Here is a 26,288-nt window from a genome sequence, read left to right as displayed (position 1 = left end):
AACCTACTTCACCATTCAATATTATCATGGCTGAACTTGGGCTTCAACCCTATTCTGCTGCCCGCTCCCCATATCCCTTGATTGCCTAAGACCAATAATCTGTCTATCCTTTAATGTATTCAACGATGGATCATCCACAACTCTCTGGGATAGAGAATTCCCAAGATTCACAATGCTCTGAGTGAAGTAATTCCTCCCCATCTCAGTCCTAAATGATTAGTCCCTTATCCTGAGACTCTGCCCCTGTTTTCTAGATTCCCTGAGCAGCAGAAGCAATCTGTGTCTGCCCTATCAAACTATGAAGAATTTTGGATGTGTCTGCTACATGAAGCTGATTTTTCTGTGGATGAATGATGGAGCATTTTGTTCCAGAGGGGATGTGGAGGGAAGGAAGGTGGTATGTGCTAGCTATGGAAGAGCTTGGAAGTGAGAAACTGGAAGACAGGCTGCCAGCGGAGATCCTTGGAGCAGTAAAGGCCATCCATCCCCTTGAGCCAGTTCCACCATTCGATTTGATTGTGGCTGATCTGTGCCATTTTTTTACCCAACAAAAATCTATCAGTCCCCATCTTTAAGTTTTCATTTGACCCCCACCGTCAACAGCTTTTTGGGAGATTTCCACTCCATTTTTACTTATTCTTGCACAGGATGTGGATGTCGCTGGCTGGGCCAGCATTTATTACCCATCCCTAATTGCCCTTGAGAAGGTGATGGTGAGCTGCCTTCTTGAACCGCTGCAGTCCATGTGGTGTAGGTACACCCACAGTGCTGTTAGGAAGGGAGTTGCAGGATTTTGACCCAGCGACAGTGAAGGAACGGCGATATATTTCCAAGTCAGGATGGTGAGTGACTTGGAGGGGAACTTCCAGGTGGTGGTGTTCTCATCTATCTGCTGCCCTTGCCCTTCTAGATGGTAGTGGTCGTGTGTTTGGAAGGTGGTGTCAAAGGAGACTTGGTGAATTCCTGCAGTGCATCTTGTAGATGGTACACACACTGCTGCTACTGTGCAGGGAGTGGATGTTTGTGGATGTGGTGCCAAGCAAGTGGACTGCTTTGTCCTGGATGGTGTCCAGCTTCTTGAGTGTTGTGGGAGCTGCACTCATCCAGGGAAGTAGAGAATATTCCATCACACTCCTGACTTGTGCCTTGTAGATGGTGTAGAAGCTTTGGGGAGTCAGGAGGTGAGTTACTCTCCGCAGGATTCCCAGCCTCTGACCTGTTCTTGTAGCCACAGTATTTATATGGCTAGTCCAGTTGAGTTTCTGGCCAATGGTAACCCCCCAGGATGTTGATCGTGGGGGATTCAGTGATGCTAATGCCATTGAATGTCATGGGGCGATGGTTAGATTCACCCTTGTTGGAGATGGTCATTGCCTGGTACGAACGTGTGTGGCGCGAATGTCACTTGCCACTTGTCAGCCCAAGCCTGGATATTGTCCAGGTCGTGCTGCATTTGGTCTTTGTTTATGTGAAAAGTGCTTTTTCATCACCCCTGATGAGCTCCAATTTTAAGGATCTGCCCCCTTGTTGTGGACTCGTCCATCAGAGGAAGCAGCTTCTCTCTAACTATGCCACAACATCTTTAATCATCTTAAACAGATAAATTAGATCATCCATTAATCTTTTAAACACAAGGGAATTGACACCTGTCCATGCAACCTGTGCTCTTAAATCTCACCCTCAGCATTTAGGACTGGTAGCTTGCTAATCGAATTTTGTGTGGGTAGAACTTGATCTTTGTATTAAACCAGAGTTAACAATTCATTAGGAAAACTTTGAGATAGTAATCTATCGCTGTTTCCTCTAGACAAGAGAAGGTTGGAGGCTGACCTAACATCTTTAAAATTAAGGAAAATTTTGATAGGATAGGCAAAAAGATGATGTTTGCACTTGTGGGGATAGCAAAACTAAGAACCTTAAATTAAGACAGTTAACTAATTCAGTAAAGGATTACGCAGACTGTAGCTGGAACGTGAAACTCGGTACCCCAAGGAATATTTGAGGCAAATAACTTGGGTACGTTTAAGGTGAAGCTCGATCAGTACATAAGGGATAAAGGGTTAGAAGGATGTGCTGATCAGGTCAATGAAGTCGATGGTAAGAGGCTGATGTGGAGCACAACACTGGCATAGATGAGTTGGGCCGAATAGCCTTTTTCTGTGCTGTAACTTCTATGTAATTTGATCTTTGTAATTCCAGTCCCTTCTGAATGAAATTCACAATGTTGGGATAGCTGTGTGTAATGGTGCAGCTTTACCTAGAATGTATAGCACAAAAACAGGCCATTCAGTCTGACCGGTCCATGCTGGTGTTTATGCTCCATGTGAGCCTCCTACCACCCTATTGGTCTCTGTCTCTATCAGCTTCAACTCCTTTCTCCCTCATATACTTATCCAGTTTGCCCTTGTGTATCTACACTATTCATCTTAACCACTCCCTGTGGTGCTGAGTTCCACATTCTCATCACTCTGGGTGAAGAAGTTTCTCCTGAATTCTCGATTGGATTGATTTGTGAATATCTTATATTAATATTCCCTATACTTGGACTCCACATAGTGGAAAGATTTTCTCTACATATAAATTATTAATATCCTGAACACACTGTAAAACACTGCAGACACTTTCACTACCTTTTACTGGTTTATTTGGTGCAGTTAAAATCTCCCATGATTACTATTCCATGTCTTTTACTCATTTCAAAGATTTATCTCCACATTTCTTCCTGCATTACTGTTCCACAATCTAACCATCGCCCCTTGGAGTTCAATGGCATTGCTATCACTGAAGCCCCACTATCAACATCCTGGGGGTTACCATTGACCAGAAACTGAACTGGACCAGCCATATAAATACTTTTGCAACAAGAGCAGTTCAGGGGCTAGGAAACCTGCGGCGAGTAACTCACCTCCTGACTCCCCAAAGCCTGTCCACCATCTACAAGGCATAAGTCAGGAGTGTAATGGAATACTCCCCACTTGCCTGGATGAGTGCAGCTCCCACAACACTCAAGAAGCTGGACACCATCCAGGACAAAGCAACCCACTTGATTGATACCCCATCCTCTACCTTAATCATTCACTCCCTTCACCATCAACACACAGTAGGAGCAGTGTGTACCATCTACAAGATGCACTGCAGGAATTCACCAAGGCTCCTTAGACAGCACCTTCCAAACCCATGATCACTACCACCTAGAAGGACAAGGGCAGCAGATAAAGGGGAACACCACCACCTGGAAGTTCACCTCCAAGTCACTTACCATCCTGTCTTGGAAATATATCGGCCGTTCCTTCACTGTCGCTGAGTCAAAATCCTGGAACTCCCTCCCTAACTGCACTGTGGGTGTACCTACACCACATGGACTGCAGTGGTTCAAGAAGGCAGCTCACCCCCACCTTCTTAAGGGCAACGAGGGATGGGCAATAAATGCTGGCCCAGCCAGCGACACCCACATCCTGTCAATATTTTTTATTCAATGAGCTGATTTGTAGATTACCCACTATTATTGTGATCAGTCTCCTCTTATTATCTGTCTCAACCCATATGGATTCTGTTCCTATGTAAATGTTCATTTTCTAAAGTTATCTTTTGTTGGGTGAGCTATGGGATCTTTGCAATCTGTAGCAGATGTGAAAATTCCATAATAATCATATTGAAACTGAAAATAGAATCGATGGCTTGTTACCTGCCTCTTATGATCTGTGTACTGGCTGGATTCTGTACTAATCGGCACTAACACAATGCTTCTGGTTTATGTAAAGGAGTCACTTACGTCAGTGCGAATAGCTGCTGCCTAGATCCCTTACCCAGTTCCTAACAAACACCAACATCCTTTTAGGAAGAACCAATTGTGGAAAACACCACTGGCCCTGGGAACAAGCACACACGTGTAGTCCTGTTTATACAGTGAAAATTGGCCGACTGTGAGCTTCAGGAATCGGCTCAAGTGAGTCGATCACCAACTGGCCATATGCAGAAAGCCATGTGACCCATCCAAGTGACCACCTAGTGCCTGTGGTATAGCCTTTGTGCCCTGGGTGTGATATAATCCTGGTTTGTTATCCCAGTCCGCAATAAGAACATAAGAAATAGCAGGAGTAGGCAATTTGATCCCTTGAGCCTGCTCTGTCATTCAGTAAGATCATAGTTAATCTTATCGTGGCCTTAACTCCACTTCCTTATCAGCCCCCCCCCCCCCCCCCCCCCCCCATCAACCTTGTAAATCAAAAATCTGTCCAACTCACTGACCCAGCCTCCATTCCTCTGGGGAAAAGGAATTCCAAAGATTAATGAGCCTCTGAGAAAAGAAATTCCTCCTAATCTCCATCTTAAATGGGGAAACCCCTTTTTTAAAACTGTGCCCTCCTAGTTCTAGATTCTCCCACAAGAGGAAACTTCTTCCTGGTAGCCACCCTGTCAAGACCCCTCAGGATCTTATCTGTTTCTCATTCTTCTAAAGTCCAATGAATATAGGCCAACCTGTTCAACCTTTCCTCATAAGACAACACTTCACCCCTGAAATCAGCCTAGTGAATGTAATAATGCTCCTCGCATTGTCCTTCCACAGTGATCTAGACCACTAAACCACTTCCAACTCCAACTCAGTCTCTCTCCCTTCATTTCTCTTCAGCCCCATCAGCTGTCTCCCTGCCTCCTGCTACCTCCCCCCTTTTCCCAATCCCTGTCTGCCACTCCTCATCTGAAAGTGTTTCCAGTGGCTGGAGGGATGATACCAGAGAACACAGTTTTAAGATAATTGGTAAACTAACCAGGGGTATATGAGAGTAGAGGATGAGCTCAGCGCCCTCCACCCTTTCAGTGAAATAGTGTCACTGTGCTGCAATGTAAGGGTTATATTGATGGTGTGTTCTCTGTCTGTTCCAGGACGGTTATTCTGAGTGAGGGGCCTTGTAGACGTTTCTGATTAAAACATGAGTGTGATCACCTACCTGAAGACTCAGTTCATCGTTCATCTTTTACTTGGATTTGTGTTTGTTGTCAGTGGCTTTTTCATCAACTTCATCCAACTGTGCACCCTCCCAATCTGGCCCATCAACAAGCAGCTGTATCGGCATCTCAACTGTCGGCTCGCTTACTCTCTGTGGAGCCGTGAGTATTCCTCGATGTTCCTGCTCCTGGCCTGACTCTGCTGAGCGCACATTTTGAATTTATTGGAATTGGGAGATGCCAGCCATGGACCAGGGTGCAAATCCAGCCCTGGAAAAAGCTTGTTCATAGAGTTTGTTCAGTTCTTGCCATGTTTCATCACTACCCTTGACCACCATCACCAGCATACCCATAAGAGACACAAAATGAGGCTGCTTTCCAGAAAGGACAGCTACCTCTGAGTGGATGTGATTCTGGCATGGAGAATCAGATCTATCATACGTTGCAAGGAGCTTTACTCTATGCTAACTCTGTACCTGCTCTGCGAGTGTTTGATGGGGACAGTGTAGAGATATCTTTGCTCTGTATTCAACCCCATTGCTGTACCTGTCCTGGGAGTGTTTGATGGGCACACTGTAGAGGGAGCTTTACTCTGTATCTAACCCCGTGCTGTACCTGTCCTGGGAGTGTTTGATGGGCACACTGTAGAGGGAGCTTTACTCTATATCTAACTCCGTGCTGTACCTGTCCTGGGAGTGTTTGATGGGGACAGTGTAGAGGGAGCTTTACTCTGTATCTAACCCCATGCTGTATCTGTCCTGGGAGTGTTTGATGGGGACAATATAGAGGGAGCTTTACTCTGTATCTAACCCCGTGCTGTACCTGTCCTGGGAGTGTTTGATGGGGACAGTGTAGAGGGAGATTTACTCTGTATCTAACCCCGTGCTGTACCTGTCCTGGGAGTGTATGGTGGGGACAGTATAGAGAGAGATTTTTTTGAGGACATTGAAGTGGAGAAAGTTTCTAAGAAGAGCAGGTGGAATAAAAGCTGGGTTTCTGCCAGATAGCTTCCTGCTGAAACAATGCTACCACTGTGCAACATTTTAAACAATTCTCCGCCTTGTCCTCGAGCAAACTGAGAAAAACACGTTTTTCTTCCTGTCTTTGATGATATGTGTTTTTTGGTTCTAACTCTTTCCACTGACCAGCTAGACCGTTGTGAGCCTTGGTCTGTTTGTGCTACTGATGCGCTTGTTAATGTGGGCCTCTTCCCTCTGTGTCTCTAGAGCTGGTTTTACTGCTGGAGTGGTGGTCCGGCACGGAATGTACACTTTTCACTGACCAGGCCACCGTGGACAAATTTGGCAAGGAGCATGTTATTGTCATCTTAAATCACAATTTTGAGATTGACTTCCTCTGTGGTTGGACCATGTGTGAGAGACACGGCGTCCTTGGGGTCAGTAACATTCATCTTTCTATCTCTTTTGCTTTCTCCCAAGCCCTGTGGAATATGAAACTCTCATGCATGCTCCTGTTTTAATTTGATTCCTCATTCCTGTCCCTTGTTGCTAAGAGTTGGTCTTCACAATTGGTTTAGAACCTGATAGTTTTGATCCCTCTCAACATGGTTCTTTGTGTTTTGTTCTAGCAGTGTCCAGGATGATGATCTCAATAAACAAAGATAAACTGCCAGCAGTTCAAAGATTCTGGGAGGAGTAGGGTGGTTGGGGTGGTAGGGGAGTAGTTGCGATGGTTAATGTAACTAAAAGCGTGGACCAGCATCCACAATTGTGAGTGAAACAGGGTTGAAAAACAGGCAGTTAAGGGAAACAGGTGATGGATATTTGAACACAAAAATAGGGGATAAATGTCTGCCCACTGTCGGCTACATTTGGGCAAGAATGTCCCTAGAGTGGGATCATGCTATGTACACTAGCACACACTGTCAGCACCAGGAGAGACATTTTAATTCAATTAGATATGTTTCCTTTAAAGTTTTGCCTTTGTTACTGTGCCCCTTTAAAGGGGTGTCACTTTGTTAATTGTTAATTATTTTATTGGTTTATTGTTTATTTAAAAGAGCGTATAGATAGGGGAAAGCTGGGACACTGGATGTGGGTGAGGGGTGTTGACACTGGACAAAGTCAATAAACTCTCTCGGCAAGGAAAGGCTCTGTGTCTTAGTCTTGACTTCAACAACCAGCTTGAATCCTGTTAAACAAGGGGCAGGGGAGCATAGAAGGAGGGAGAGGTGCAGTTAAAGGAGAGGTTGTCGGGGGTGGGGTGCGATGCAATGGTGAGGTCTCCCCGAGTCTCAGTTGTCTGGTACTGTTTAGCTGTGGCCTGTGTTTTATTCATTACCTTAATGTTACAGAGTTCCAAAGTATTGGCAAAGAAGGAACTGCTGTATGTGCCTCTGATCGGATGGACATGGTATTTCTTGGAGATTGTTTTTTGTAAACGTCGTTGGGATGAGGACAGGGACACGGTTGTGAACGGACTGAAGGCACTGCGGGACTATCCAGAGTACATGTGGGTGAGTACATAGCTCTGGACGCTGCCCAGCAGGATACTGTTCTGACCCTATCAACACCAGTACAGGTAATAAACTGAGCTACCCAGTGGAACAAATACAGAATCCCCTCAAAGTCACAGAGCCCTTAAGGCACTGGGAACAGTGTAGAGAGAGCTTCACTCAGTATCAAACATACGAACAAGGAGCAGGAGTAGGCCTTCAGCCCCTCAAGCCTGCTCCGCCATTTTAATAAGATCATGGCTGACCTGATAGTAACCTGAAGTCTGCATCCCACCTACCCCCCGATAACCTATCATCCTCTGCCTTAAAAATATTCAAAGACTCTGCTTCCACTGCCTTTTCAGGAAGAGAGTTCCAAAGACTCTCTAACCTCGAAGAGAAAAAAATACCACCTCACCTCTGTTTTAAATGAGCAACCCCTTATTTTTAAGTAGTTACCTCTAGTTCTAGATTCCCTCACGAAAGGAAACAACCTCTCCACATCCAGCCTGTCAAGACCCCTCGGGATCTTAAAGGTTTCAATCAAGTAGCTTCTTACTCTTGTAAACTCAGTGGATACAAGCCTAACCTGTCCAGCCTCTCCTGATAAGACAACCCACCCATCCGTGGTCTGGTCTGGTAAACCTTCTCTGAACTGCTAACACATTTACATACTTCCAAAGCATTTGCGTGCTGTACCTGCCCTGGGAGTGTTTGATGGGGACAGTGTAAAGGGAGTTTTACTCTGTATCTAACCCCGAGCTGTACCTGCCCTGGGAGTGTTTGATGGGGACAGTGTAGAGGGAGATTTACTCTGTATCTAACCCCATGCTGTACCTGTCCTGGGAGTGTTTGATGGGGACAGTGTAGAGGGAGATTTACTCTGTATCTAACCCCGTGCTGTACCTGTCCTGGGAGTGTTTGATGGGGACAGTGTAGTAGAGGGAGCTTTACTCTGTATCTAACACCGTGCTGTACCTGTCCTGGGAGTGTTTGATGGGGACAGTGTAGAGGGAGTTTTACTCTGTATCTAACCCCGAGCTGTACCTGTCCTGGGAGTGTTTGATGGGGACAGTGTAGAGGGATCTTTACTCTGTATCTAACCCCGTGCTGTACCTGTCCTGGGCGTGTTTGATGAGGACAGTGTAGAGGGAGCTTTACTCTGTATCTAACCCCGTGCTGTACCTGTCCTGGGAGTATGTGATGGGGACAGTGCAGAGGGAGCTTTACTCTGTATCTGCCCCATCTTTGTTGAGTAATCCAGACAGTATCATTGCCCCACTCTATGCCTTAGCCCATAAGTTTATTTCTTTTAAGCGCCCAATTAGTTTCCATTTGAAATTGTTCATTGTCTCTGCTCCCACCACACTTGGGGGTAGTGAGTTCTAGGTCATAGAATCACGGAATTGTTATAGTGTAGAAGGAGGCCAATCGGCCCATTGTCTCTGCACCAGCTCTCTGACCACTTTAACTTAGTACCAATCTCCTGTCCTTTCCCCATAACCCTGCACATTGTTTCCATTTAATGCCCTCTTGAATGCCTCGGTTGAACCTGCCTTTGCCACACTTCCAGGCAGTGCATTCCAATCCCTAACTACTCGCTGTGTGAAAAAGTTTATTCTCACCTCACATTTGCTTCTTTTGCAAAACACTTTAAAACTGTGTCCTCTGGTTCTCGTTCTGTTCACAAACAGGAACAGCTTCTCCCTATCTGCTCTGTCCAGACCCCTCGTGATTTTGAAAACTTCTATCGTGTCACTTCTCAGCCTTCTCCTCTCCAAGGAAAACAGTCCAAACTTCTCCAATCTTTCCTTATAACTAAAGTGCCTCATCCCTGGGACCATTCTCGTAAACCACTTCTGCACTCTTTCCAATGCGTTCACACCCTTCCTATAGTGTGGTGCCCAGAACTGTACACAATACTCCAGCTGAGGTCTAACCAGTGTCTTATATAAGTTCATCATAACCTCCCTGCTCTTGTACTCTAAGCCCCTATTAATGAAGCCTAGAATATTGTATGCTTTAGAAACAACTCTCTCTCTACCTCTCTACCTTTTAATGACTTCTGTACACCCAGGTCTCTCTGACCCTGCGCACCCTTTAGAATAGTATCCTTTATTTTATATTGTTCTTTGTACCAAAGTGTAACATCTCGCACTTCTCTGCATTGAACTTCATCTGCCACCTATCTGCCCACTCCGCCAATGTGTCAATGTCCTTTTTGAAGTTTGCACTGTCCTCTGTTTCCTATCCCTCAGCCAATTTTGTATCCATATTGCTACTGTCCCTTTTATTCCATGATCTATAACTTTCTTCAAGTCTGTTGTGTGGCATTGTATCAAATGCCTTTTGGAAGCCCATATACACCACATCAACGCCTTTCCCTCATCAACCATCATGGTTACCTCTTCAAAAAACTCCAGCAAATGAGCTAGACATGATTTTCCTTTAACAAATCCATGCTGACTCTTCCAAATCAATCCAAGTGTTTCCATGTGACTATTAATTCTATCCCGAATAATTGTTTCTAGAAGTTTCCCCACCACCGAAGTTAAACTAACTAGTCTGTAATTGCAGGACAGACCTTTACAACCTTTTTTGAACAAGAGCATAATGTTTGCAATTTTCCAGTCCTCCTTCACCTCCCATGAATCCAGGGAACATTGAAAGATTATTGCCAGTGCCTCACCTCAATCTCTACCACTCACTGCATTAAAAGGTTCTTGCTCATGCATTTCTTGCCCAAAATTTTCAATTTGTGTTTCCCTCATCCTTATGCTTTCTGTTCCCTAATGGGATCAGCTTTTCCTTGTCTACCTCATCTAACCCTGTCATAATCTTGGACACCTCTATCGAATCTCCACTCAATCTCCTTTGCTCCAAGGAGAACAGTGTAGCTTCCCCAACCTAACCTTGTTGCTAAAATCCATCAACCCTGGAACATTTCTGGTAAATTTCCTCTGCACCTTCTCAGGGACCCTGACGTCCTTCCTAAAGTGTGGTGATCAGAACTGGACATAATACTCTAGTAGGGGCCCTAACCAGAGTTTTATAAAGGTTCAGCATAACTTCCCTGCTTTTATACTCAATACCTCGATTTATGAAGTCAAGATTCTAACCTCTCTCAGTATGTCCTGGCACCTTCAAATACCTTAGCACATGCACACCCAGGCCCCTCTGCCCCTGTACACTTTTCAGAACTGTACTGTTAAGTCTATGTTGCCTCTCTCCATCCCTTCTACCAAAATGCATCACCTCACACTTCCCTGTATTAGTTTCCATCCGCCATTTGTCTACCCATTCCGCTAGCCTATGTCCTGTTGCAGTTGATTGGTATCATTCTCACTGTTTATCACTCCTTCTCCTTTAAGTTTGATATCATTGGCAAAAGCAAATACCAAGAGTGAGTGCAGGGAAATACAATGATAAGAAGCATAACAACGACCTGCATTTAATAAATGGCACAATACAAGAGCAAAAATCTAAAAACAAAAAAACTGCGGATGCTGGAAATCCAAAACAAAAACAGAATTACCTGGAAAAACTCAGCAGGTCTGGCAGCATCGGCGGAGAAGAAAAGAGTTGACGTTTCGAGTCCTCATGACCCTTCGACAGTTCTGCTGAGTTTTTCCAGGTAATTCTGTTTTTGTTTAGCAAAAATCTAATGATGAGTTTGAACAAGCTAACAGCCCACAGTAGGAGTAGAGTATGCAGTTTTAAGTTTGACGGACATGAAAACCATAGAGAGAACTATAGAGACGGGAGACAGTGACATAGTGGGATTGTCACAGGAGGAGTAATCCAGAGGCCCAGGCTCTGGGGACATGGGTTCAAATCCCACTGTAGTAGCTGGTGTAATTTAAATTCAATTAATAAATCTGGAATTGAAAGCTATGAATCTATCATTGATTGTCATAACAATCCATGTCAGTGAGAGTCAGTGTGTGTGGGACCCGTACTCCAGTGAGAGTCAATGTGTGCAGGACCCTTACCCCGGTGAGAGTCAGTGTGTGCGGGACCCTTACCCCAGTGAGAGTCAGTGTGTGTGGCACCCGTACCCCAGTGAGAGTCAGTGTGTGCGGGACCCTTACCACGGTGAATGTCAGTGTGTGCGGGACCCGTACCCCAGGGAGAGTCAGTGTGTGTGGGACCCGTACCCCAGTGAGAGTCAGTGTGTGCGGGACCCATATCCCAGTGAGAGTCAGTGTGTATGGGACCCATATCCCAGTGAGAGTCAGTGTGTGCGGGACCCGTACCCCAGTGAGAGTCAGTGTGTGCGGGACCCGTACCCCAGTGAGAGTCAGTGTGTGTGGTACCCGTACCCCAGTGAGAGTCAGTATGTGCGGGACCCGTACCCCAGTGAGAGTCAGTGTGTGTGGGTGTACCCTTGACTACAAGTCAGTTATGAGAAGGCCCTTTATTTGTGACACTCTTCCTATTTTAGTTCCTGTTGTACTGTGAAGGCACACGGTTTACGGAGAAGAAGCATCGTATTAGTATGGAGGTTGCTGAATCGAAGGGTTTGCCAAAACTAAAATATCACCTGTTACCAAGGACCAAAGGGTTTACCACCACTGTCGAATATCTCAGGGGAACAGGTGAGTGGGCCAGTCAGTGACACAGTTTGTAACCCCACCTTAGATTGTTTCTTGTATGACTGAGTTTGTGTGTTGCTGGATTTAAGAACCCTTCTAGCCTCTGATGCCAGGTCCCAGCATGCTATTCTCTCATCCCCACCCCGGCACCCCCAATCAGACTAACGCCCTGCTCTTGTCTCCCATTCATCGTGCCCCGTACAAGCTTGGATATACCACTTTGTCCCTTCATCCAGGTCATTAGAAAGTGAAGGTCCCAGAGCAGATCCCTAGGGAATCACTTGTCACCACCCAACAATAAGGAAATATTCCTTCTACATGCGCACTCAGACTCCCAGCTCCTGAGCCTGTCTCAAGAGACTGGTCATTAACTTCCCTATGGGAACACTCAGGCATTTCTTTCAGTTTAAAGTTGAACTGAGTTTGGTGTCTCAGTTTTTGACTCTGGTTAATTCGAGGTGTTTGGTATTGGGCTTTGCAGATTCCTTGGCTGCCACTTGCTCACATTCCCAGAGACTCAGATACTCTGAAACAACCCTGAACCACAGTAGCCATGACCTCTCTCTTCAATCCTCATCCAACAAAGATTATCAATACCCTGGGAGGTTATCATTGACCAGAAACTGAACTGGCCTAGCCATAAAAATACTGTGGCTACAAGAGCAGGTCAGGGGCTGGGAATCCTGCGGCAAGTAACTCACCTCCTGACTCCCCAAAGCCTGTCCGCCATCTACAAGGCACAAGTCAGGAGTGTGATGGAATACTCCCCACTTACCTGGATGAGTGCAGCTCCCACAACACTCAAGAAGCTGGACACCATCCAGGACAAAGCAGCCCCGCTTGATAGGCACCCCATCCACAAACATTCACTCCCTCCACCACCGATGCACAGTAGCAGCAGTGTGTACCATCTACACGATGCACTGCAGGAATTCACCAAGGTTCCTTTGACAGCACTTTCCAAACTCATGACCGCTACCATCTAGAAGGACAAGGGCAGCAGATAGATGGGAACACCACCACCTGGAGGTTCCCCTCCCAGCCACTCACCATCCTGACTTGGAAATATATCGCCTTTCCTTCACTGTCACTGGGTCAAAATCCTGAAACTCCCTCCCTAACAGCACTGTGGGTGTACCTACACCACATGGACTGCAGCAGTTCATTTAGGTAGCTCACCATTGTCATGATAATGAAGGAGAAGCACCAAATTACATCCGGAAATATTGGACTTCAAAAATAAGACCTGAGTTTTTAAAAATGCGCACAAGCCACTGGCTGGAATGCTGCAGGGTGACTCCCTAAGAGGTAATGGAACCACACCCTGTTGCTAGACAAGGTACTTCTAAAGATATCCAGAAGCTAATTACTCCCCCAGGTAGAGACAATGGGACATAATAGGACATGAGCATCACCTCATCAAGAAATCCTGTCTACAATGCCCAGACAGATTGTGAATTCACTTCCCACGTGGAATATACAAAGGAAGGGGTTAAAAGTGAGCTGAAAAGCTGTTCCGGTGTCTCTCTGTTGGTGGGTGCTCTGAGAGAGAGCAAGTGCAGGGAGTTTGAAAAGCTGCTCCGGTGTCTCTCTGTTGGTGGGTGCTCTGAGAGAGAGCAAGTGCAGGAGTTTGACTCAGAAGTAACAGCCACATACAGTGCCCCTGCAAATCGCCATTTTGCAGGTATCCTGATCTCTCTCCCTTTCTACCCAATTCAACACCACTGGAACCTCAAAACCGACTGTCCATCCACCAGAGTCAATTCTACTGGAATCTCTAATTGCAACAGCCACAACGCTCAATCACCTACTCCCCACCAGTCAAGGGTTGTTCCATATACCTTTCCTCCAAAACCAGAACGATTGGGTTTGGGGGGAAAAGGTATCGGTGAAAGCGATCCCTTTTAAATTAAATTTTGTTGTTACCAACAGAGTGAGGGGGCTGAATAAAGACAGGGAATCAGTTCATCTGCCCTCACCTGGGGCTTAACAATTTGGGGGTGTCCCAGCCAGACAGTGACAACAACTTTGGGGAGCCTCACCACCTTCTTAGGGGCAATTAGAGATGAGCAATAAATGTTGACCTAGCCAGTGCTACCCACATCTTGTGAATGAATAAAAAAAAACCTTTCCTCAGCCTGGCTGTTAAAAACCATTACAGTCTGAAGGCCAGGGACCAGTGTGTGAGCTGCCCTGACAAGTGCTACAGCATTCCTCCCTGCTCCACAGTACTCTTCATTAAATCACTGCTTTGCGTTTCAGTTGCTGCTGTGTACGATGTGACATTAAACTTCCGAGACAACAAGAATCCGACTCTACTGGGCATACTGCACGGCAAGCAGTACCACGCAGACATGTGTGTCAGGTGAGAAACAGGCGGTGAGTGATGAGAAATATCTGTCAGTCTCCCACCAAAACCTCGCTCGCTCAGACTTCTCAACTTGAACCTGTTTTGCTCGTGATTGACGAGGGAGAGAATGTTTTTGCCCAGCCAGGAATGCATCGCTTGAGAGGGCAGTGGAAGCAGATTCAATAATAACTTTCAGAAGGGGAATTGGATAAATACTTGTGAGGGAAGAAAATTTGCAGGTCTGTGTGGGGAAAGAGCGGGCAGTGAGACTCAGCTCTGATGAGCAGTCATATTAGACTCAGTGTCAGCTGTGTTTCTCTCTCCACAGATGCTGCCAGACCTGCTGAGTTTTTGCAGCATTTCCTGTTTTTAATTTCAGTTTTCCAGCATCTGCAGTATTTTGTCTTAAAATTAAGGAGTGAACTAATTAGATCGACCTTTAAAAGTGCTGGCACAGGCATGATGGGCTGAGTGACCTCTTTTTCCATGCTGAGTAGTTCCAAGATCTTTAGGTGGTAGATGTTTGCACACCTGCTGCCTTCCTCACGTGTGGTAATAAGCTGCATCCCTCCTGTGTACACCTCACCTCCCTTTCTATTTTCATGTTGCTATCTGGAGTTCTGTGCAGGCTGACCTGGTCTCCTCACCTACTCCAAAGTCTCAACTGGGAGAAGGACAGTTGTCCGTGGGTCTGGTGTTACCAGCCTTCTCTCTGTCTACAGTAGCAAAGCTAGGAAAATACAAGAAGATGCCTCCTCAGGGCTGCCTCCCTTGTCACCCTGTCCAGCCTGCCTCTTGTTGTGTGACGTGAGTCAATCAGTGAACTCACAAAGTATAAATGTGGGAATATGTCACTTACCATTGTTACTACAAAGAGTACAGCAGGTGTATTTTCTGAGGGAGAATGAGGGCAGGTTTCTGTACACATAGGCATCGGCCTACATAAAATAGGAGTGCGTGCATCTGAGTGTGTGAGACAAGCACACCTGAGTGTGCACAAATGTCTATCCGTAGGTGCATTTATCTCCATGTGGGGTGTGTACCAAAGTGTGTGCCTCTGATGGGGGCGGTGGGGGGGGCGCAGGGTGTGGTGTACCAGTTTGTTTCTCTGGGTGTTTGAACATCTTCATGTGTGTAGGAAGGAGTGAGTGTACGTGTACACCACAGTTAGTTACATCAGCCTTGAGAATGTCAGTCAGAGCGAAGTTCCAGATAGCTTCAGATATTGTGGTTTGTTTGACAGGAGGTTCCCTCTAGAAGATATTCCTGAAGATGAGAAGGAATGTGCAGCTTGGCTCCATAGACTGTATCAGGAAAAGGTAATGACATATCTAGAGCTTGGATCCTGACTTCAGTTGAGGTGAAGGTCGTGCTTGGGAGAAATGTTGGTTATGGGATGTGACCGAGACATTACTTCAATTCAATTTTTATCATCGCCATTCCTCTCACTGGGGTACGGGTCCCACACACACTGACTCTCACTGGGGTATGGGTCCCACACACACTGACTCTCACTGGGGTATGGTCCCACACACACTGACTCTCACTGGGGTACGGATCCCACACACACTGACTCTCACTGGGGTACAGGTCCCACACACACTGACTCTCACTGGGGTACGGATCCCACACACACTGACTCTCACTGGGGTACCGGTTCCACACACACTGACTCTCACTGGGGTATATGTCCCACACACACTGACTCTCACTGAGGTACAGGTCCCACACATACTGACTCTCACTGGGGTACGGATCCCACACACACTGACTCTCACTGGGGCCAGGGTCCCACACACACTGAATCTTCCTTGAATGTGTTCAGTGTATCTGGGTTTGTATTTGATAATGAATCCACTGGAGTGAATATTGATGCCCAACTGAGGTTTGCTGGCGCCCTCTATCAGTAGGTATTGTAAGTGTTGGGCTTGGTCCTTTGTACAGTCACTGCAAGGTGACTGTATTGTTGTATTAGATGATACCGACTTCTTCAGTTTCATCTGCTGGACTCAAGGGCCTGACACTGAATGCTTCACTCTAAATCGGGCACTGACACCTCTGAACCTCAACATGGATTAAATTCCCCAAAGAGAAAGTGTATTATTCATGACCATCCCATTGGGAGACGCAGCAGGAATGAGCAATGGTCCCATAGCTTGGCTGCTGTGCCATAATCTTCAATCCCCTTTTCAATGTCAGTTATCGATCGGATGTTAACCAGTCTGCACAGGGTAAAGGGGGTCTGAGCTGAGATTGTTCCCAGCTGGTACTTCCTGAGCATTGAGGGTGCTGTATCTCCTTGTGCCTTGTCCCCATCCCCTCCACACCTTACCCTGCAGCCGAGGGCACGTTTGCCTTAGGTTGCTGTTACAGTTCCCTTTCTCACTGCTGTTTGATGATCTGTGATGAAGTCAAATGATACAGCATCCTTAAATTATTTGTCTGCTTCACATCTTTTGGGAATGTGATTTACCTCCACCGTGTAAAGCCGGATTAGTATTGAGAGGGGTCTGGCCCTGATCTGAGGCTGCTGCACTTCTCAGGCAGAAACATATTGAATGGGAATGTATTTTTCTTTGTTTCCATAGGATGCACTCCAGGAGCAATACGCTAAGGATGGCACATTCCCTGGGCAGCCTATCCAGCCTCGCCGTCGACCCTGGGCTTTCCTCAATTGGCTCTTCTGGGTGACTGTGCTCCTGACTCCACTCTTAAACTTTGTTTTCGGCGTGTTTGTCAGTGGTTCCCCAGTCCTCATCTGTTCGTTCCTGCTGTTCGTTGGAGCAGGTAACATCTAAAATAAAAAGATAATGCTAGAAATACTCAACTGGTCTGAACGCATTGGTGCAGAGAGAAAATGTGTTGAGGTTTAAGGTCAATCATGTCATTCTCCGCAGATACTACCAGACCTGCTGAGTATTTCCAGCATTTTCTGATTTTTATTTCAGATTTCTAGCATCCACTGTATTTTGCTCAGTAATGTTTAAACTCCTCATGCCCCCACTAATCTCCTATCAGTGTTACTAAGATTGAGAAGCCTCCATGGAACCTCTGAGGTGCCCTGACTTATAATGTCAAGGATAGAGGCGTTGGGGGGCATTATCCCAGGGGTGCTATACCATGTTTAGAAATGTTATTGATGAGAACAAATCAAATGTGAAAATACACAACTGGAAGGGGGATAATTTCAGTGTGTTGAAAAGAAACCTGACAGAGTGGATTAAAATCAATGATATGGCTGATAAAACAGTAAATGAGCAACAGGAGGCCTTCAAAGAGGAGATATTTTAGGTGTGAACTAGACACAACCACCAGAGGAAAGCGAGGCATCTAAAGTTAGAATGCCCCAAGATATCGAGGTAAAAAAGAAACAGGATAAAGAGGCTATGATAAATGCTGCAGTCAATTCAGTAAAGAACCAAGCTGAGTACAGTAAGTACAGCAAAGAATTGCAATAGGAAATAACAGGGCCATAGAGACTGTCTAAGAGCAGATTAATAGGTAACGCAAAGGAAACCCAAAAGTCTCTTTATAAATGGTAAAAGGGCAGTCAAAGGGACGGTGGCCAATTAGGGACTAAATAAATTCTTGTGAATGCGGAGGGCATTACTGAGGTATTGAGTACTTTGCTGCTTCATTAAAGAAAAGGTTTCTGTTGATGTCAGCAAAGTGGGAGGCAATAGACAAACTAGTGAGGATAAAAATCAATAAAGAGCAGGTACTTGTACTACACTCCAGGGCGTACACTCCAACCTGCCCATATCGCAGGGCTGGCAGGGTTCAAAATAGAAAAGTCGCTGAGCTCAGATGGAATTCATCCTATATTACTGAGTGATGTAGGGGTGGAAATTGTAGAGGCTTTGGAATACAGCTGTGGTTCCAAAGAATGGGGACATTGTAAATGTTGTACTCCTGTTCAAGAAAACAAAGAGGAGAAACAAGGTAACTACAGTTCAGTCAGCCCAACATTGGAATTGGGGAAACTTTTAGACATGATAACCCATGACAAAATTAATTGTCACTTGGAAAAATATGTTAATTAAAAAAATCAGTACAGATTTGTTGAAGACGAATCTTGATTGACTAACGATTGAATTATTTGAAGTAACAGAGAGGCTTGTGGATTTAACAGAGGATTTACAATCGATATCAATGAATTGAATGAAAGGATTGAATGTATAGTTGCTAAATTTGCTGGTGACACAAAGATAGGCAGGCAAGTAAGTAAGTAAGTTGAAGAGGGCATAAGGAGACCATAAAAAGATACAGATAGGTTAAGTGAGTGGGCAAAGATCTGGCAAATGTAGTATAATGTGGGAAAATGTGAAACTGTCCATTTCGGCAGGGAGAATAAAAAAGCAACATATTATTTAAATGGAGAAAGATTGAAGAACTCAGTGGTACAGAGGGATCTGGGTGTCCTGGTACATGAATCACAAGAAGTTAGTATGCAGGTACAGCAAGTGATTCGGAAGGCAAATGGAATGTTGGCATTGATTGCAAGGGGAATGGAATCTAAAAGTAGGGCTGTTTTTCTACAGTTGCACAGGGCCTTGCTAAGACTGCACCTGGAGTACTGTGTACAGTTTTGGTTTCCTTTATTTAAGAAAGGATATAAATACATTAGAAGCAGTTCAGAGAGGGTTCACTCGATTGATTGCTGCGATGAGGGGCTTACCTTATGAAGAAAGGTTGAACAGGTTGGGCCTAGACACTTTGGAGTTTAGAAGAATGAGAGGTGATCTTATTGAAATATATAAGATCCTGAGGGGACTTGATAGGGTGGATGCTGAGGGATTGTTTTCCTTTGTGAAGAAGTCTAGAACTAGGAGACACAGTTTAAAGATAAGGGGTCCCCTGTTTAAGATGGAGATGAGATTACATTCTTTTCTCTGAGGGTCATTAGTCTGAGGAATTCTCTTCCCCAGAGAGCAGTGGAGGTTGGGCCATTGAATATATTTTTGAGTTAGATTTTTGATCACTAAGAGTGTTATGGGGGGCAGACAGGAATGTGGGGTTGAGGTTACAGTCAGATCAGCCGTGATCTTGTTGAATGGCAGAGCAGGATCGAGGGGCACATTGCCTACTCCTGCTCCTAATTCTTCTGTTGTGTTATTATAATTGGTGGTTTGTATATAGATTTTCAGAAGATGTTTTAGGCTTCAATCTTGCTAACAAGTCTATTCTATTTGATTAAAGGTTTTAGTGGCAGCATGGAAACCCCAAGATAGCTAAAGGAAAGCAGAGCGTAGTGGTGAAGTTATTTTTCAGACTGGAGGGAGGTATAAAGTGGTGTTCCCCAGGGAATGGTATTAGGATCCACTGCACTTTTTGATATATATTAATGACCTGGACTTGGGCATCATTTCAAAGTTGAAATGTAGTAAACAATGAGGAGGATGTAACAGACCTCAGGAAGGTGTAGCCAAACTGCTGGAATGGGCAAGCACATGGCAGATGAAATTTAAGGGCATGGTGATACAATTTGGAAGGGAGGATAAGAACATAAGAACTAGGAGCAGGAGCAGGCAATTCAGCCCCTCGAGCCTGCCCTGCCATTCATTACGATCATGGCTGATCTCATTTCGGCCTCAACTCCAATTTCCCACCCTCTCCCCATAACCTTTCAACCCGTTACTAATTAAAGATCTCCCTATCTCCTCCTTAAATTTATTCAGCATCTCGGCATCCACTGCACTCTGAGGTAGTGAATTCCACAGATTCATGACCCTTTGAGAAAAGTAATTCCTCCTCATCTCTGATTTAAATCTACCACCCCTTAGCCTAAAACTATGGCCTCTCATTCTAGAATGTCCCACAAGGGGAAACATCCACTCCACGTCTACTTTGTCTATCCCCTTTAGCATCTTACGTACCTCAATTAGATCTCCTCTCATCCTTCTAAACTCTAGCGAGTATAGGCCTAAACTGCTCAATCTCTCTTCATAAGACAAGCCCCACATCTCTGGAATCAATCTAGTGAACCTCCTCTGAACCACCTCCAGTACAACTACATCCTTCCTCAAGTAAGGGGACCAAAACTGTGCACAGTACTGTAGAGAGAGAATGTAAACTAACAGGCACAATTTCAAAGGGATGCAGAAACAGAGACTAGGGGCACATGTATCAAAACAGTGAAGGAACGGTGATATATTTCCAAGTCAGGATGGTGAGCGGCTTGGAGAGGATCTTCCAGGTGGTGATGTTCCCATGTGTCTGCTGCCCTTGTCCTTCTAGGCAGTTGTGGTCATGGGTTTGAAAGGTGCTGTCTAAGGAGCCTTGGTGAATTCCTGCAGTGCATCTTGTAGATGGTACACACACTGCTGCTACTGTGCATCAGTGGTGGAGGGAGTGAATGTTTGTGGATGTGATGCCAATAAAGTGGGCTGATTTGTCCTGGATGGTGTCCAGCTTCTTGAGTGTTGTTGGAGCTGCACTCATCCAGGCAAGTGGGGACAGGCTTTGGAGAGTCAGGAGGTGAGTTACTCATCGCAGGGTTCCTAGCCTCTGATCTGCTCTTGTAGCCGCAGTACTTATGTGGCTAGTCCAGTTCCGTTTCTGATCAATGGTAACCTCCAGGCAGGTGGAGGATTCCTTGATGATAATGCTATTGAATAAGGGGGAGCTGTTAGACTCTGTTTTGTTGGAGATGGCCATTGCCCGATACTTGTGTGGCGTGAATTAAGTGGGGGATGGTATCATAGTGGTAATTGGACTAGTAATCTAGAGGCTCGGACTAATGGCTGTGGAGAAAGGAGTTCAAATCCCACCACAACAGTTGGGAGCGTTTAAATTCAACTAATTAATCATAAATATAAAAGTAAGCTCAGTAATAATCATAAAACTACTGGATTGTCATAAAAACCCGTCTGGTTCACTCATGTCCATCAGGGAAGGAAATCTGCCATCCTTACCTGGTCTGACCTACGTGTGACTCCAGATCCAGAGGATGTGGTTGGCTGTTAACTATCTGTTGAAAGGGCCCTCGTTGAAGGCGGCTCATTACCAGCTGCTCGAGGGTAGTGACACCCACCCGCAGGAACGATTTAAAACAAAAAGATTGTCACTTGCCACTCAGCCCAAGCCTGGATATTATCCAGGTCTTGCTGCATTTGGAAATGGACAGCTTCAGTACCTGAGGAGTCATGAATGGTGCTGAACATTGTGCAATCATCAACGAACATCCCCAATTCTGACCTTATGATGGAAGGAAGGTCGTTGATGAAGCAGCTGAAGATAGTTGGTCCAAGGACACTACCCTGAGGAACTCCTGCAGTGATGTCCTGGAGCTGAGATGACTGATCTCCAATAACCACAACCATCCACCTTTGTGCTAGGTATGACTCCAACCAGCAGAGAGCTTTCCCCCTGATTCGAGTTTTGCTAGGGCTCCTTGATGCCACATTCGGTCAAATGTAGCCTTGATGTCAAGGGCAGTCACTCTCACCTCGATGAGGATGATGGGAACACACTTCAGGAAGACGTAGACTGGCGGAATAGGTGAGCTATCGCAGATGAAATTCAAAGTAATAAAATATGAAGTGAAGATATAGGCATGGTGTACAAAAGCCAGGAAGTTATGGTCAGCCTATTTTAAAAATTAGTTCGACCCCAGCTATAGCAACATGTCCAGTTGTGGGCCCCACATTTTGAGAGGGTGCAGACAAAATTTACTAGAATGGTTCCAGGAATGAGTGACTACAGTTCTGTGGAGATACTGGAGAACCAGAGAAGGCTGGAAGGAGATTTGATAGAGGTGTTTAAAATTATCAAGGGTTTATTAGAGAAAATAAAGAGAAACTATTTCCAATGGCTGAAGCGTGAATAACCTGAGGACACAGATCTAAGGTGATTGACAAAAGACCTTGAGGAGAGATGAAGAAACATTTTTACATGGTGACTTGTTGTGATCTGGGATGCATCACCTGAAAGGGTAGTGGAACCAGATTCAGTCATAACTTTCAAAAGAGAGTTGGATAAATATTTAAGGGGGAGAAACTTGTAGCACTGTGTGGAAAAGGCAGGGGAATTTTCTATTCCTGTGCTCTTTGGGGTGTTACCCCCTGTGAGTGGTCTGCAGTGAATCCCAAGCTGATTCACTGGGTGAATTCTGCCAGTTAATGCATATGATTCTGACCTTAAACACTTGTTATCAAGTCCTGAGATTGTTATTAATCTGAATTTGAGTGTTTTTCAGCAGGGTCTCTCCCTCCCTCTTTCGATTTTTACCAGTTACTCTCCCTGTTTTCACAGCATCCCTCTGTGTGCGGTGGCTTATTGGAGTGACAGAGATTGGAAAAGGGTCCAGTTACGGAAACCAGGAATTTAAGAAGAGGATGTAGAAGTATTAATGGAAAGACTTCGAGCTGCTTATTGAAAATAACTTTATGAATTTTTAGGAATGTTTTGCTCTTCTCTACTGACAGCAACTAACAGTGACCAGGAGACAATAATTGGCTACTCCATAATCAACCTGTGAATGGGCAGCTGTGCTGACCACCAATCCACACCATTGACTCCCCTCTGTTCACACTTACCCATCCCTGTCCATGGTTCCTAAACCCCCACACACACCCACCTTCCACCACCTCTGTTCTGAGACCCTGTGAACTGACAAAAGATTTTGTTTAACAGGTGATTGAGTTTGTAACCGTCCATTCAGATTCTTTTTATAATGTTTACTGACTGATGCTGTTAGAATCCTTACAGTGCCGGTGATTGTCACTGCACTGACCTATCACTAATGGATCAGTGACACTGGCACCAAGGGGACAGTGCAGTGTTATTGTGGCTGCCTACTGACTGATTTTAAACTCAAGGATGAGATGAATGTCATCCAGCATACACAATAGTAACTTTCTGTCTCTGAGTGAGAGACGTAGTGATCCCTGACTCCACACCAATTCCACCCCCCCTTCCCACATCTCTATCCTCTATAACCTTCTCCCTTCCTCCTGCCCCCCCCAATCTCCTTTTCTGACCCTCCTTCGATCTCCTTTTTGCCCCCCCACCCCAAACCAAGTCTCCACTCCCAGATTCCAGATTGAACTCGCTTTCAGAGATCAATGATTCTTACTTTAATTTCATCAAATCATGTCACTGACTTTTTTGAGCTTAGTGGTGAGATTATGAAGGTAATTTGAGCTGAGGTTGAATTTGGGGCCTCTTCTGGAACTCTAACATGCAGCCTGCCTACTCTCTCTCTCTCGATCTTGAATGCTGACTCTGCCCAGGACCAGACCCCAGTGTGTGAATCAGGACAGGGGGGTTGACAAGTGTATTTGAGCTCTGAATAAGCAGGAGCAGGTTCATCATTTGATTGGTCTGTGGCACAGGATGAGGTCACGGTGAGACAGTGCTGAAGACCCCACCCCCCCAGCCCCTGCTCCCACCCTCCAGGTTGGGGGAGCGGTTCTGTGCTGTGCTGTGTAACAGGACTCCCCCAATCTGAGGGTGTCTGTGCTGTGTGATGGGACCCCCAGTCTGAAGGGGATCTGTGCTGTATGATGGGCCCCCCCCACCGTGTGAGGGGGGTCTGACATGGCACTGATATAAAGCACACAGTCTGAGCTGGATTGATTGGATTTAGAGGAGAGTTTCTTACTCCACCCCTCTCCCCCCAGCCCCTTCCAGCCTCTAATTGATCATCCCAAATTCTCCAGTTTTTTTTGTTTCAGTCATAACAGCAATGTGACATTACACTTCACCTCCTGATACCACGCAAACAGGTCAGCATTCCATTGTGAGGAGCATGCTATTGTTAACACAGAGCTGGGAGCAGGGGAAATCTGGATTCACGAGGAAATCCAAGCCAACATTTTAGGGTTCCAATTGTATTTACAATGTGCAAGTGGAGCTTTATGGGTGGATTTCAATGATGCTGGGATTCTGGGCAGTGAGCTAACTGCGCAGTGAGGTATTCAGTGGAACCAGTAACTAATTGCACTTTTGTGTTAATTTTTAATCTTTGGAAAAACCCATTTTGGGACTTTGAGCACCCTCTGGTTTTAATCCCATTACACTCCAAATATATTGCTGGAAACCTCTGTCTACAATGGGTTTAGATTACAATTGAGTTCGTTCTTAATTTCCTCAAAGGGTTGAATGGCTCCATCCCTTTTATCTCGAAGTATAACACAATCGAGTAACAGAGAAAGTGCCTATGTATGTCTACATTGTGTGCATGTCTCTGTTTCCTCTGTAGGTGAACTCTATTTTCGGACTCTAATCCCTACATATTTGCAGCTCAGAATTTAAAATGAAGCATTTGAAAATAGCTGGAACTGTATTAGAACGAGAGTTGCCTGTGTCTGTATCTATCACTTCCACCTTTCCCAGAGAGTCATGGGGCTCAGGTGAGGAGTTGGTTCTGATAATTGTTGCTTAGTTATATAATTGGAAAAAAAACTATTTATAATTACTAACTCACTCTGAAAATGTTAACTCAGTGACCGTGGCCCACAGCGCCGATTACATTCACAGAGTTCATTCCCTATACCTGCACCCTCCCCAGTCCTGGCACTGGAAGAGAGCTGAGACCCCTTTGTCCAAAACTTGCTGCTCTCCCCCCGCCCCCCACCACCACCTCCTGCCAAAGTCCTGTTACACTCAGAGTAGGAAGAGTTTTTGTGTTATCCTGTGAGCTGCTCGTCACGGGGCCCCTGGCTGTGCTCGTTTATACACCACACAATTGTGGAAAGCACGATTTTAAAATAAAACAAAACCAGCAAGCTTGGTCCAACAAGTAAATGGGCAAATATACCAGGAATTCAACTTAAAGTCAGGAAGCCAAGTGTATGCAGGAAATAATCTCACCTGGGGTGGGTTGTGATAACTTTACACCAGCCCCATTGTTGGAGAGTTGATAGGATGAAAATTGCCAGAATTTGGGGGAGGGGAGGGGAGGAAAGGGGAGTGGGGTTGAGTAACCTGTGGGGAGAAGTGAACATTGAGCTCGGTTTATTCTTTTAAAGGAACTGAGGTTGTGAGCACTTAAAGTAAAAGTCTGAATGGACTTTGGACTGTGATCTGATCCTGGGATGTGACCACTTTACCTCACTGGGGTTGCAAGCGGCTCATGGCACTGACTGCATGGGGTGTTCTCTTTTTCATCCAGTTCCTCACTTTGTGATGAAGGCAGCACAGGATAACATATCATAGGAAAGGGGCATCATTTCAGGTTTATTAATGTAGCAGTGTGCACTGAGAGGCAGCTGTGTGCTGTCTAGCCATTTTGTCCTTCCTTCAAGCAGTCACTGAGACTGAGGGCCCCATCTGGCATTCTCGTCAACACTCCAAATCCAGCACAATGCCTAAAGATTTCAAATAAATACAAAAAATGCTGGAAAAACTCAGGTCTGGCAGCATCTATGGAGAGACTTAACATTTTGAGTCTATACGACTGCTGTTCAAAGCTCTCCAACAATGCAGCTTGCATAATGTTATTACAACTCTGTCTCTCTCTCTCCACAGATGCTGCCGGACTTGCTGAGTTTTTCCAGCATTTTTTGTTTTTATTTCAGATTTCCAGCAGCCACAGTATTTTTCTTTCAGCCAAGTTATTTCACATTGACTGACATCATATGCAACAGGGCCGAGGGAATGGGAAAAATTCCCCATTAGAGAAAGCACTTCAGAGATGGTGGAACATTGTGAAGCTTTACTCTGTATCTAACCCCGTGCTGTACCTGTCCTGGGAGTGTTTGATGGGGACAGTGTAGAGGGAGCTTTACTCTGTATCTAACCCCGTGCTGTACCTGTCCTGGGAGTGTTTGATGGGGACAGTGTAGAGGGAGCTTTACTCTGTATCTAACCCCGTGCTGTACCTGTCCTGGGAGTGTTTGATGGGGCGGTGTAGAGGGAGATTTACTCTGTATCTAACCCCGTGCTGTACCTGTCCTGGGAGTGTTTGATGGGGACAGTGTAGAGGGAGATTTACTCT

At 45.4% G+C, this 26,288-nt stretch overlaps 1 protein-coding gene across 1 annotated transcript; it reads left to right on the top strand.

Moving 5' to 3' along the window:
• The first annotated feature begins 4,931 nt into the window (after window positions 1-4,931).
• agpat3 (1-acylglycerol-3-phosphate O-acyltransferase 3) lies at window positions 4,932-26,127 on the top strand. Its single transcript, XM_041210735.1, has 8 exons — window positions 4,932-5,109; window positions 6,174-6,343; window positions 7,262-7,423; window positions 11,847-12,000; window positions 14,260-14,362; window positions 15,591-15,666; window positions 16,936-17,134; window positions 22,601-26,127. The coding sequence occupies exons 1-8, from the start codon at window positions 4,932-4,934 to the stop codon at window positions 22,687-22,689; spliced, it is 1,131 nt and encodes a 376-aa protein (XP_041066669.1). The 3' UTR covers window positions 22,690-26,127.
• Window positions 26,128-26,288: the final 161 nt, after the last annotated feature.

Source organism: Carcharodon carcharias, chromosome 18 (genome assembly GCF_017639515.1).
Source record: "Carcharodon carcharias isolate sCarCar2 chromosome 18, sCarCar2.pri, whole genome shotgun sequence".
In the NCBI taxonomy this organism is placed as follows: Eukaryota; Metazoa; Chordata; class Chondrichthyes; order Lamniformes; family Lamnidae; genus Carcharodon; species Carcharodon carcharias.
This window is presented reverse-complemented; position numbering and strand designations above follow the sequence as displayed.

What these genes read in the sequence shown, in the direction of transcription:
- agpat3 (XM_041210735.1), top strand. Translation starts at nt 4,932, where the DNA reads ATGAGTGTGATCACCTACCTGAAGACTCAGTTCATCGTTCATCTTTTA. An exon ending in CGAATATCTCAGGGGAACAG is followed by an intron (nt 12,001 to 14,259) that starts GTGAGTGGGCCA and finishes TTTGCGTTTCAG; the next exon opens with TTGCTGCTGTGTACGATGTG. An exon ending in CACGCAGACATGTGTGTCAG is followed by an intron (nt 14,363 to 15,590) that starts GTGAGAAACAGG and finishes TTTGTTTGACAG; the next exon opens with GAGGTTCCCTCTAGAAGATA.